This window comes from Microcebus murinus, chromosome 23, assembly GCF_040939455.1.
Source record: "Microcebus murinus isolate Inina chromosome 23, M.murinus_Inina_mat1.0, whole genome shotgun sequence".
Classification (NCBI taxonomy): domain Eukaryota; kingdom Metazoa; phylum Chordata; class Mammalia; order Primates; family Cheirogaleidae; genus Microcebus; species Microcebus murinus.
Window position 1 is genome coordinate 27,757,150 of NC_134126.1, and position 13,963 is coordinate 27,771,112.

Below are 13,963 nucleotides of genomic sequence, written 5' to 3' on the forward strand. Positions count from 1 at the left end.
TCATCCCCGGTTTTAAGGCAAGTTCTGGATACTGTCAAGATGAGGATGCCAATGTGCCCACTTACTCCTGCTCCTCACTTACTCCTGCTCTGTTGGTTCATTGCCAGAGCATCCTTTTGGCCCTTTTTATTGCATAGATCAGCAAGAAAAAGAAAGAAAACACTGATACACACAAACAACATGGATGAAGCGTAAAAACATCATGCTGGGCAAAAGAAACCAGGTAGAAAAAAGTGTATCTACTATATAATCCCATCTTTGCGAAGTTCTATAACAGGGACAATGAACTTCTAGTGAAAGAAATCATAACAGTGGTTGCCTTGGGATGGGGGATTGACTGGGAAGAGATAAGAGGAATTTTCTGAGGTGACAGAAATATATCTTTCATCAAAATATTTATTCTATATCTTGATACAGATGTAGGTCACAAGCATCTATAAATTTATCAAAGACTCTGGAAACTGTAACATTTAAATTCAGTATTTGTATGCAAATTACATAAATACCTCAAAACAATATTAAAAGGCACAAAAAGAAAAAAAATCTTAGCTTAGGGGATCATCTTTTTCCTCTCGCTCTTCTTCCCTTCTTCCTTCAATGAACATACTACGTGCTCAGCTATGCACTAACACACGGGGGCTACTGAGGGAAAGAAAACCCTTGGTTCCTCCCCTCACAGAACTTACAGAGAAGGCCTAGAGATCTTCCCCTGTTCATAGTACTGTGGCTCTCAAACTTCTCTTTGATCCCCAACTCAAAGTAAGAAATACGTCTTATATTTTAACACACTCACGCGCGCATGCGTACGCACACACGTACATACACATGTAACATAAATGTTTTACACAATAAAACTTAACCTTACTAGTAGGATACACCCTGATATTTTCTTTCTAACTCTAGCCTAGCCTGGTCTATTCATTTGCAAAAACAGGTCAAACTCATAAAAGTGATTTCATGACTCCCCTAATGGATCTGACCCACAGTTTAAAAAACATTGTCATAGACTCTATAAATACCTCCAGGGCAAAAACCACTACATTCCATTTGATGCTGAGCACATAGCCTCACCCTAAATAAATATTTACTGAACAATTATATAGCAGAGTAATATTATCAGCTTTTTAAAAAAATCTATTCTCATCCTAGGAAAAATATAAACAAACAATAAACAAAATAATATACAACCAAAACATAGCAATAAAGAAATAAGAGCAACTTTACTACCCATGTGGCCTGGACTTGCTCACAGTGACCTAGACCCACGCCCTGCTGAGTTCTAAGAGGCTTCTTTTTCAATGGCACTTTACACCATATCCTGTGAAATTGGACTCTTACCAGATTTTTTTTTTAAATGCAATGATAGTAAGGAATAAGAGAGCTTGCTTCTTGGACTGATCTTAAAACACCTGCTCACACCTGACGGACAGTCTATGGATTGCACAGGTAGTAACAGAAACAGCAGTATCCCCTCTGTTCCCCTGAAGTCAGCATTTTGGTGAGAAAAGTAGAGAACTTGCCCTGGGGACAAAAGAAGGAGAAAAGAACGAACCAGTAGAAGAGGTATGGCAGACTGCCTAGTCCAATTTTTTACCAAGTAGCAGAAATTGTCCATAAGAAAGAACTGATTCTCTTGCTTAGGCTGAGAACAGGCCTCTCTCCCAACAGTGAGGAGCTGCTCCCCTGAGGAGGAGAAAGGATCTTGTTTAGGGCTTTGACCTCCATTGAAGGACAGTGTTCAGATTGGCATCAACAAGCAGAGGGAACAAAGAAGTGCTTGGACAGGGACCAGGGCTCCACTTACCCAGTGAGACTGTGACACTCAGGACATTAAGAGACTAAAACCTACTGAACCAAAAATCCCTGGCTGAAGGGAGACAGGAATCTGTATTTTAGAAAAGTTGCCCAAGCAACTCTGATGTGAGGCCAGATTAAAGTCCCAATGATCTAGTCCAGTTCTTCAGTTTGTTAGAGGGGGCAAGAGATGGGGTAGGAAACAAAGCAGATTTCTAGAACAGTTCAGTGACAATCCTAGATGACACAGCTAGTGATATAACAGTGAATCTTGGACTAGAACTCCACATGATGTATAGTGTGGCAGGTTTGCTTGTGGAGAAACTGAGGCAGGAAAGCGTGAGAGATCTGGCTAGAATCTTGCAAGGCTCAGCTGCTGCCGCCAAGAGCCTGGAGCAAGTGTCAGGTGTCGAAGAGAAGACTGGCTGGGATATACCTCAAGCCCCAGAGACTGAGCTGCCGATGCTAAATCAGCTGGCTCCAGAAGCCCTACTTTGGTGACTAGGGGGAGAGGTGAGAAAGGGTGTATTCACATAGCTTCACATAGGACTGGATCAGGAACTGGGCCAGACTGCAGTCTGCAGGTGAGAGGGCTTACAAGACCCAACTATAAGGTTGGAGGAGAAACAGCAGGAAAAACAAGGCCAAGGCTGACTCACAAGGCCAAAGACAAAAAGCCTATCCCTTGTGCTTGCCCCATGCCAAACATGTGCCTACTAACCTGCTTTTCTCAATCATCTTTGTGTCACATATCAAAAAGACTGGGCCAGAGGTCAGGGTCATCTGGATACCTTCTCGACAGGACCCTCATTTGCAGTGTAACCTTGGCAGGTAAGTCTCTTAACCCTCTGGGCCCCTAGCTTCCTTATCTACAAATTGGAGATAGCAATGCTTATCCATAAGGGTGATGTGAAAATCAAATGAGTTAATAGCAAGAAACATTAAGTGCTATGATATATAAATGTAAGGTATGGCATTCTAACTCTTTAGTTCTTGCCACTCAGTTCTATGTTCAAGAAGCAGATGTAAGGGAGTATTTCCTGGCAGACAGAAGAGTACAGTGTTTATGAGCATGGGTTTAGAAATCAGACTTAGGTGCAAAGTTTGCCTCTGTCATTTATAATATTAACTGACTCTGGGTAAATCACTAAATACTTTGAATGCTAATCTATAAAAATAGAGATAATAATGCTTTCCTCCCAGAATTGTAGTGACGATTGAATGAGATAAAATATAAACTGCTTCACCTCGTACTTGATACATGGCAAGCTCCCTGGTGGATCACGGCTACTACCTTCATAATTGTTCTCAAAATGCCCCAGATGTCTGAACAATGAAATTGGGGAACGTCTGACCAGGATTCTGAAACCAGAAAAGAGGTGCCCGTAGGCCCCTGGCTTTAAGCACTTACATCAATAAGGTCAGACAGGTCGTGGATGTAGTACTTGAAAACAGATGCATTGGTTGCCTCCAAAGCCAGTAAGTACTCATTCCGGGCTTTAATGGCCTTCAGCTTATTCTCTGTGTACTTGGCTTGGCGCTGAAAAGGGAACAGAAGTTCAATTTTATTATTTTTTTTAAAAGGAGAGATTGTTCTCTAAAAGATTAAAGTACAGTACATTCAAGAACCAGAACTGTGCTGCTACTCCCTATACACGTCTGCCTTAAATTGGGTTCTAATTCTGTTTAATGAGATTCGAGGGCATAATGTAGATCATTCCAGGAAAGGTTAATGAGGCTCCCTACTTCAGATGCGTGCCCCACTTTGATTCTACGTTCAAATACCATTCTCCATCTTGGCACTGCCACTCTGAAGGAGGTGCCACTATCCTGTCCCCGAACACCTGATACCTGAAGCCAAACCCTAGGTTCACAGTCTCCTCCCATCCCCTAAAGCAATAGGATATTGAGTTGTATGTGGAAAATGGATTTGGAAAGGTGACTACCTGTTTTTGTTTATCTGCTAGAGGTTAAAAACTTGGAACTATGTGCCCAAGTTCTTCCAATACCTACCTAGTACTCCTGCCAGGGCAAAGAGCAAGGACTCGCTTTTGGTCATTAGGCACTAAAGGAACCCAGAGCTCCCTTATTCTGCTCTTCCTGGTGCCCACTGGGAAAGCCCTATCAGTCTTGCTTCCAGAACGTTGGTCCCCAGCTCCTATAGTTACCGGAGCCTACGTACCTTCTCCTTCATCTTCTCGATCTTCTTCACTGAGCTCCTCCGGACATGTTTCTCCTCAATGCGGACGTTGGCTGTGGAGTCAGGGGAGCGTGGGGTCTGCCGGTCTTCCTGCTTGACTGATTTACCGATTTGCTTTTCCTCCTGCTTTTCCGCCTCCTTTAGCTTGCTCTGAGCACTGATGCTGTCGGCATTGTACATGTGATACGTCTTCATGACCTGCAAGACACCCCCCCGCCGCACCCCTAGAGGTCAAGCCAATGGGTCAATTCTTTCTCTGCTTTACAGACTAAGGGACTCAGCGGGACCTCTCCCCCATGAAGCAATAGCCTCACACCCCTAAGGGAAAAATCCAGAAGCATTTGGTTTAGCAAACATTATATATTAAAGACCACTTTAAGGCACAGGAAAGCAGTATTTGATCTGAGCCAATGTGGCTTCTTATTGAAATGACTGCATGTCTGTCCATAATGTATTATTAACTTCTATTTATTATCATTTGTAATCATCACTCTTTTATATCGGCCAAGTGATTTCTATTGCTTAGCCATCTCACAATACCAAGTAGATGGGAAACAACAGCACCAGCTCTCAGACCCCGGGGGCAAAGCCTTCCCGGGTGGGTTGGGAACCCAAAGAGGGAAGTACAGCCTGTGGAGTAGCCTAGACTTTGTTTTCATTTTTCAGATATAAAATGGGGAAGAGAAAAAGGCTCCAAAAGCTCTTTCTGCTGGTCTGGCATTCTGGGGATCTGTCTGGCCTGCTCTATCCAGATCAAACACCTTCTCTCACAGCAACTGGGACAGCAGCAGCAATAACAATGGCAACTGTCATTTACTGAGCACTTAGTACATCCCTGGCTTTGTGACAAGTGTCACACATACATTTTCTCATTTCATCCTAGCAGTTCTACGATCAGACAACAACCCTATAAGACTGTAAATCTGTACAATTCAGGTAAGAGCCTGCCTGGGAGGGAGTAAAATCCGTATCAAGTATAACTAGGGTTCCCAGAGGAAGGAGGTAATATAAAAGGAGAGGGATGTAATTTTCAAATTTTCCATCACAGTGACTATCTAGGAGTCTAATCCTGTTTTTTAACAGGGAGGCCAGGAAGCCTGAACTTGAGCTTGTTTCTAACCTTCCCAAATATACTACTTCCAGTGACACGGGGCCTGCTCTGCTCTGCTGGGGGTTTCTGTTTCCACACGAGGAGCCTCCAGCTTCTTTCTAGGAATTAAAACTGCTTGATAACAAACCAAGCAGTCTGAAGTTCAAGAGTGCTGAAATGTTCATGCCATGAAATTTCTCTGAGAGGGAGAATTAGAGTGTGTAGGAGTTGGGGTGGATGTGCGTCGTGTGTGGGAGTTCTTAATGACAGAGGAAAGTGAGGGTACAATATTAATATTCATCTCTATCACTTAGTACATGCTATGTGCCAGGGCTGTATGTATGTCACCTCATTTGATTCTCACAACACCTCTGTGAAAAACATGCTATTATTTATATTTCTAAACATGAGGAAATAAGGCTCAAAGACATTAACTGTCACACACAGGGTCGTACAACTAGTAAATGACAGAATTGGGGTACAAACCCAGGTCTGTCAGACTCCAAAGACTAAGATCCTAGCCACTGAGCAGCAGTGACTCTCCTCTGCATAGGACTGGAGCTGAATTAGTTGGGAAGAAAGGTTAAGAATGGTCTAGACAGTCTTGAAGAGAGAAATTGCTTCCATTTATGAACCTGAGTTAGAGCAGTGTCTCAACTGCTTCTCAACTATTTTGGCCCCCAGAGGACATTTGGCAACATAAGTGCATATTTTTGATTGTCACAACTTTTGGTCTACTATTGGCATCCAATGGGTAGAGGCCAGGGATGCTGCTAAACACCGTATGCACGGAACAGCCCCCCACAACAAAGAATTATCTGGCTTAAAATGTCAGTGGTGCTGAGAAAACCTGGGTTCGAGGCACTTTGCAGGTATACTCATAACCCTTAGGATTAGCTGGAGGTGAAGGAAGAAATACAGAATATTGGAATACTAACAAAATCAAAGTACATTCGAGTCTGAATTATGTCTCATTTGGTTGCAGAATGTTTTAAATCAGCTTCATTTTGTTCTGAACATGACACCATTTCCCCTAAGATCCAGTCTGATTATACTCTGCATATTCTCCATGCAAGAGAAAAAATATTTTTAACAACCAATAGCATTAAAAAGCCTTTCTAAGTAATTCAAATAGACCTCCAGCTTCCCGGGTTGACTAAGACATGGGAAGGAGGCACCTGTTCTCCTGGTTGAATTACTGTAGATGGGACGGATGCTCCTTTCTTCTCTTTTTTCACCTGACTCTGACCAAGGGATTCAAAAGCTGGAATGAACAGTGATAATAGTAAATGATGTTCTTAAAAAAGTGATTTTCTATTTCATAAACGTGCATGATAGAGGAAACACTATGCATGAACATAACAGATAAAAAAGAGCTCAAAGAATACTGCCAACCAGACAACAAATGAAGTAATAAAAATCAGCAACTTACACTGTTCCTTTCCCCTAAGAAAACATAAAAACCTCTTTTGTCAAAAGAGAGTAAAACACCACCTAACCTAAGAAACTAAATTCCTAAGGGTAGGAATCACTCCTTCTTTTGTGTTTTCCTTTTTTCTCCATGGGAAATATGTCATATAGGCAATGGTGGTTTTATAATCAAAGTGGCTCCCCAAATGATTTAATGACACTGAATCTCATCTCTGGGGAAATAAGGGAGAAACATTGCTAGTGTCCTCCAACTCCAGGGAAAACTCAGGCACCCAGAGGCTGAAGCTTTAATAAGTGATGCCAAAGCAACTGAGGAAATAGGGAGGTCAAGATAAGACTTCGAGAAATATGTATAGCGAGGCAAATACAAACTAGGGAGAAAAAAATCAAAAGTCTACATTTTCAGTTCTACATAGAATATTTACTTTACTTTGAAAAAATAACTATTGAATTCATGCATTTAGCTCTGCTCCCTCCCTGAGCCACACTAAAATATTAGAAAAAAAGTTTTTATTACTTTTTAGGTATAAACTGAGGAAAACAAAAAGAATGGAAGCAGAAGCCAAAAAGCATGTAGGCAAGTAGTAAGTGACCTACTGAATCCTAAACCAAAAGTAGGGAGAGCCAAAAAGCAGCTGGACTTATATCACAGAAGCCCTAAGAGAAGCTGGTAGCAGTGGGATGAAGGTAGAGCTAAAAACAAGAGGGACTATTGAAAGTCTGGGAACAGGGAGACTCCCAGATCCCCTTCACTACTGCAGTGGAAGACAAGGGGGTCCATGGACTAGGGGACACCAGGCTCAGCTGGGGATAGGGGTATGAACAGGAGGATCAATTGAAAGTTCTATACTGAATGTTAAGATGCTCCAGGCCTCTTGACAACTCCACTCCCAGACATAAGTGGGAGATCGGAAATGCCTTCTCTCAGTAATCTGAACACCCAAGATAAAAGACCTAGAAATAGTGATGTCAGGGCTGCCCCAAGAACACAGCCTAGTCTGATCACCCTACAGTAAAGTTCACAGTTGACACAGAACTTTTTAGTGCCCACTTTACAATGTGAGCAGGCAGCAAAGGATTATCACACATTTAAGGAAATATCTCACGTGAAAGACTAAGACCAAAACTAGCAATTTAGAGGAAACAGTATACAGAGAGACAAAACTTTGAAAACAATACATCAATAGTAGCCTTAGAGAGAGAGAAATGAGAAATGAAAAGATCTGCGTCATGAAACAAGAGCTGGATGCAACAAAAAAGGAACATGTAGAGAACAATAAAAGAGTTCTTGGCAATTAAGATGCAATTCAAGTATTCCTCCAAGGAGCCTGACTTCATGCCTCTCCTCTGTGCAGATATGTAAGAGTTATCACCTCACTTTTTACTTGCTGCTTTATTTTTCTGTCTTTCCTCATTAAAACTAAATGTCTTGGGTTTAGGGACATCTCTTCTTTTTGCATCTGTATTGCCTAGTGCCAGGATCAAATAGACAAGCAGAGTTGGGAGACTATTAACTGCCATTGTTTGGAGGGAACAGGTGCTAAATTCCAGTCTAAAGTAGCTCTGCAAGCAAGCAGCTGCTGCACCCAGTCGAGGGACTATATATTTAGGGAGAGTACAGAAGCCTAAGACCTCTGGGACATAACAGCTCCAGAGTGTCCTGACCCCTCTTTGTTCTTTCTTTATTCTAGAGTTTTCTTGACCCTTCATACTCAGTCAATCCATGTGGCTTCAAATACACTCCTTCTTCCTGTGGGGGCTTGCTAGGCCTTTTCAGACACGGCCTCTAAGTACAACTGAGGCAGCAGAGAATCCCAAAGTTCTTTGGGAAGCAGTGTGGTCTGACTTCAAAGGCATTCCTGGAGCATCAGTTAGAAAATGAAAACCACTTATGCCACGGCTCACACACTAGCCAGCTCATTATGGGGGAAACACATGGAGAAGCATGCTCACTGGGGCTGCTCTCTGAATAGCAGCTGTGGGGAGCGGGCCCTGGCACAGAATGCCAAGTCAGGGAAATCAAAGGCCCTTCAGGCAGAAAAAGAGGAAGGTGCAGAGGGGCAGCTGGCCACTTGTGGTGGGATTCTGGACCTCTTCCCAAAGGCATTTTTATTTGGGAACACCTGGGATCATCAAGTTCAAAAGTACTTAAATTACCAACCTTTGGGTAATCAGTCCCCCAAAAAGAAGTATTCATGGGCATCAGGGATAGACACGAGGTAAGAAGAGCACTGAAAAATAGGGTGCATTTCTTATATCCTTGTTTCCTTTTCCCAGTGTCCCAGATAATTCTATTGCCTACAAAGTCACTAAAATGAGAGGCCCTTTCCTGCCTTCCTGGTGAGCAAATAAGGGGAAAGCTCTCCTTTATTCTCTTCCTGACTCCTCTGAGCAAATGTGTATACAGCAAGTAGCTTCCCAAAGCCAGCATACAGTAGCTCCAACTTCCTACTTGAAGAAACCGCTATCCCATGCAAGGTAACCAGGAATTTTCCCAGTTTAAGCACGGAAAAGTCTCAAATCTCAGGAAACTCTTCAGTTGTATGTAAACTGGGACAGTCACTCCAATCTCATGGTGTCTTATTCAGACCAGTCGTAAGCTTACCTCACTTTCCAGAAGAAATAACTCATATGTCTGTTCTCTGAACTTTCTAATGGCCTATAGAATCTGCAAACTCATTTGACCCTTCACTATAGTCTGATATTTCAGGAAGTATAACCCCCAACTATTCTGCCCCCAGGATATGGAGCTATCAGTACATTGAGTATACTGAGACACCAGGGTCACAGAGGCTTGGAGTATCCCCCAAGTTCATATAGCTAGTAGTCAAGACAGGGCAGAATCTCAGTTGCCTAACTCAGGAGACTCCAGTCATTAGACCAGGGTCTCTCAACCTTGGTCTTTTGACATTCTGGGCCAGATAATTCTTTGTTGTGGGGGGCTGTCCTATGCATTGTAGGATTTTAGCAGCATCCCTGGCCTCTAAGTCTAATATTAGATGCCAGTAGCACCACCCATTCCTCCAGTTGTGACAACCAAAATTGTCTGCAGACATTGGCAAATATCCCCTAGGGAGAAAAATCACTCTGTTTATCACTGCACCAGACTGTTCTGCCTTCTCTGGAACTTTCTAGTGTCTTCTATTCCTTTTTTCGCTTCCCATTTCCTATTAGAGGAAAAAAAAAATCAAATTTTAATTTTGGCCTTGGACAGATTATAAGAGTCCCTCATAGTACGGGACAGCACATTTAGGCAATTCTCAGTTTGAACACCAGTGGGAAGATTTTATGCTCTGCCTTGACTGTGGCCTCTCCATAGTGGCCAGCAAAGCAGCTGGCCAATATTGAACTGCCTGAAGTCTGCAGTCATGGGTAGCAGCATGGCCCTCCTCAGACCAGAGAAGCAAGTTCCAGAGTTTGCTTTCTCGCTTGGACACAGCTTACAGACTTTCATTTCCATTTTTGAAAATCATTGCATATGAAAAGATCTAGGACTCTAGCGAACGGATCCTTAGATACCATTCTTCCTTTGCTGCCTCGAGTCCCACTGCAGAAGCGGCGCACTGGATGGCTTGCAGTTTGCTGGTTATCCAACCTACTCCTCCCTAGAAACAGCTGCAAATAGCAGAGGCTCAAGATGCTTACAGGAAAAATAAAAGGATTTATATGATGACTACATGTGTCATTTTCTCTCTTAGGGAATTCTCTGCCAGTAGAAAGGAGTAATAGCTCTTCTTGGTGCCTAGTAGATGCTCTAAAAATAAAAAGCAGAAGTAAAGCATTAAAAAGACAAGGTTCAGGAAACCCATCGAGTCTGAAAATGGTTCGCATCGACGTGTTTCTAATTTTAAAAAGCCTTAACTTCATTTGAGAGAAGTGAAAACTTGGGAGCTGAACCAAAGGGTACCATCTATCTGCTTGGCTTTGGCGCGGAAGAGTCACCAAGTAGAAATTCAAAACAAAAACTGAGCAAAACTGAGCATCACTGGAGACAAGTCATATGATTCTACCCTATTTACTTGCTTAACAGTTGCTATGACAAAATGGCCACACCTAGGCTTCTGGATCAAGAACATGGAGTTCTCTGATCCCAAATGCTTGTGATGCATGTCACCAGTGCCTGTTCTTTTTGTGAATTAAGAAAGAAAAGAAAGAAAGAAAGAAAGAAAGAAAGAAAGAAAGAAAGAAAGAAAGAAAGAAAGAAAGAAAGAAAGAAAGAAAGAAAAAAGGGAGAGGAGAGGAGTGGAGAGGAGAGGAGAGGAGAGGAGAGGAGAGGAGAGGAGAGGAGAGGAGAGAGGGGAGGGGAGGGGGGGAGGGGGGAGGAGAGGAGAGGAGAGGAGAGGAGAGGAGAGGAGAGGGGAGGGGAGGGGAGGGGAGGGGAGAGGGGAGAGAGGAGAGAGGAGAGAAGAAAGGAAAGGAAGGGAAGGGAAAGGGAAAGGGAAAGGGAAAGGGAAAGGGAAAGGGAAAGGGAAGAAGGGGAGGGGAGGGGAGGGGAGGGGAGGGGAGGGGAGGGGAGGGGAGGGGAGGGGAGGGGAGGGGAGGGGAGGGAGGGAGGGAAGGGAAGGGAAGGGAAGGGAAGGGAAGGGAAGGGAAGGGAAGGGAAGGGAAGGGAAGGGAAGGGAAGGGAAGGGAAGGGAAGGGAAGGGAAGGGAAGGGAAGGGAAGGGAAGGGAAGGGAAGGGAAGGGAAGGAAAGGAAAGGAAAGGAAAGGAAAGGAAAGGAAAGGAAAGGAAAGGAAAGGAAAGGAAAGGAAAGGAAAGGAAAGGAAGAAAAGATGGGGGCAGCAAGTAAACACGGAATCAATTTCACCTCCAAACAGGATGGGGCAACCCTGGAGAATGACACAGAGCACTGGCACAGGCGAACTGGAGAAGGGTCCCTGAAAGGTGTTAGCTATACAGTTTAAGTATTCCCTGTATGACAACAGGAATTTCCTTGGTGTGCATGTGCGTAAGAGTATGTTTATTTCAATTATAATTAATGAAATATGGCTGGAGGAGAAACAATCATGAGTACCTCTCAGTGCATGAATTAATACGCATCAGCCACTGGCATCATGTGCTTAAAGTGCCAGTCACTTCAGAACAGATTGTGTTCTCTTCTCCAAGCCCACAGCCTACTTCTTCACTGAGGTTTGGCCTTTATAAAACTCCAGGAAGCTGGTGCAAAGTTCTCTCTGCCTGAAGTGATCCCTCATATTAGGGGCATTTAGGACTCTGTACTTCCTCTAGAGCACCTGCTCTAGTCTCAGAACTGCAGATTATTTCAGGATCTGATGCAAAACCTTGAACAATAAATCCTTTCCAAGAAGCATATATTAATGGTACAATGCAGGCTATGTCCTTGCCATTAGGTTCAGGGTCCCATGTTTGCTGCTAATGGGGTCAGCTGTGCTGGTGACCTAGGCCTTGGTTGGTCTCTAGTGATCATGCCCCAAAGAAAGCCAGGACGAGCTTGCACAGCTGAGGAGGAATCTTATTTTGAGAAAGTACTTTTTGGCTCATTCAGTTTTGAAAATAAGAACGTGAAAAAAGAGATGGGTGGGGTCACCCCCAGTGGGGACCATGCACTGTCCTCAACCTCAGTTCAGTTCTGTTGCTGATGTGACTGTGGCTGAAAGCTGCCAAATGCTGCTTTCCCTCTGCTTGTTCAAGAGCCAAGCAACCCATCTGATTTACCGAGTAGAGCTCGTTCAGGACCTTCATCAAATCATCTTGGAGCTGCTGGCCGACTTCTTTACTCTGCAAGGAAAGAGGAATGAAGGTTAATTGGGAAACAGAAGGAGGAAGGAGGGGGCAACAAAGGCAAGGCAGCATCAGCTCTACAAATAACCCAGACTCAATTAAGGCCCATTATTTAACCCAGCAAATCAGATAACCACTCCAATCAGACCCAATTATGGTCAGATTACTCAAAGAGTTTTAATAAAATGAAATGTGCCCTTTCTATAGCCTAGCAAAGGCAATCATGTGGAGGGAGGGTTGTAGCCTTTGATTTTTCTATTGGTCCCCAAAGGGCTGTCCTGAAAGCCACATCCTACCTAGCAACTGTTGTTAGGTGGAACATACTTGCTCAGATACTTGTAAGTTGAGCATTCCAGAGGATTGCAAAGGAAAATTGTGTATGTAATAGGATGAGATAGGAAAAAGAATATAAACATTCAAGGACTTCAAAGTCCCTAACTAAATAAGAAACTCCAAGCAGGAAGGAACTATATTTCTCACTTGCTTTATTTCAACCCCAAACTCCCAGGGCAGTGGTACCTCAATATTGACTACTTGTGAGATTAGCTAATGTTACTTGATTCTGAGAATATATGTTAAGGGGTCTCCAACTGGTTAATTCTGAGCAGTAGTAGCTCTCAGATTCTTTGCTGCTGCCACCCAAGACTGACATCTACATAGAGCAGCAAAAAATAGAGAAGAATGAGGAAGCAGGAAGGAAACTGTCACATCTTCTATAGCGAGTGTTATATACCAAGCCCAAGAAGGTAGGAGATAAAACAGATTGGTATCACTGGGTCATTGAGAGAGGAAGCCCTTGTTTTATTTTCTGCCAGCTCCTTCTAGTTCTTTCCTACTAAAAATTCGGATACCAAAAATGCCCTCCAAATAGAAGGTATAATACTGCCCCGATAGATTAGCTCTTAGGCAAAGAAAGGAAGAGGACTTTCATGTCAGAAATATATTCATTTAATATCTTTGCTTTTTATCAAGACACATACATCTTTATCTTAAAAATATTTTTTCTGATTACAAATGTAATATATGTTTATTGTAATAAATAAGGAAACTGTAGAAAACCTCAGAAAACAAAAATAACCTTTACTTTCTGTCACTAAGAAATCACCACTCTAGACTTTGTTATATATATATATATTTAATCATCTCTCTCATTATTATTTTTACAAAATTGGGATGGCATTATAAACTCTGTTTTGTAACTTATTCACAAATATGTTGTGAGCATTTCCCAATGTGTTATTCCTTTATTGCATTTTAATATAGATTGATGTAGCTCCTATTCTTGGACATTTACTTTGTTTCTAATTTTTTGTGATAAAAAATGTGGTATATTAAATTACTTTGTATATAATCTATGCACATACCTTTCATTATTTTTTCCTACAAGTAACATTGCTAGGTCAAAGACTACTCATTTATACTGTTAAATTGCCCTTGAGAAAAATGGTACCAATTTAAAATACCACCAGCAGGATGCAAGAATGCTATTTCACTGTTTTCTTGTCTTGGCAATTTGATGTGCTATCTATTGTAAAGTCCTTTGATTCTAGTAAGGCCAAGAATTTTTAAAAACATGTTTATCAGTCATTTTCATTTTTTCTTTTATGGTTTGCTATTTTTCTGTTAAGGTGTTCTCTGTCCATTTTTCTATTAAGATATTCATTATTAAATATAACATATGTGTGACCTCTGTCATGAGCAGGCA

The 13,963-nt window shown here is 42.4% G+C and overlaps 1 protein-coding gene across 7 annotated transcripts in view; it reads right to left on the reverse strand.

Annotated features, from left to right (window-relative positions):
* The window catches only part of SRGAP2 (SLIT-ROBO Rho GTPase activating protein 2), a 220,182-nt gene that overhangs the window by 54,846 nt on the left and 151,373 nt on the right, over nucleotides 1-13,963 (reverse strand). For all 7 annotated transcript variants that reach the window (XM_012760312.3, XM_012760302.3, XM_075996905.1 and 4 more), the window contains exons 5-7: nucleotides 12,193-12,255; nucleotides 3,977-4,192; nucleotides 3,206-3,334 (exon numbers count right to left, since the gene is read on the reverse strand). In XM_012760312.3, coding sequence (XP_012615766.1) covers nucleotides 3,206-3,334; nucleotides 3,977-4,192; nucleotides 12,193-12,255 — 408 coding nt within the window. The remainder of the gene's footprint in view (nucleotides 1-3,205; nucleotides 3,335-3,976; nucleotides 4,193-12,192; nucleotides 12,256-13,963) is intronic.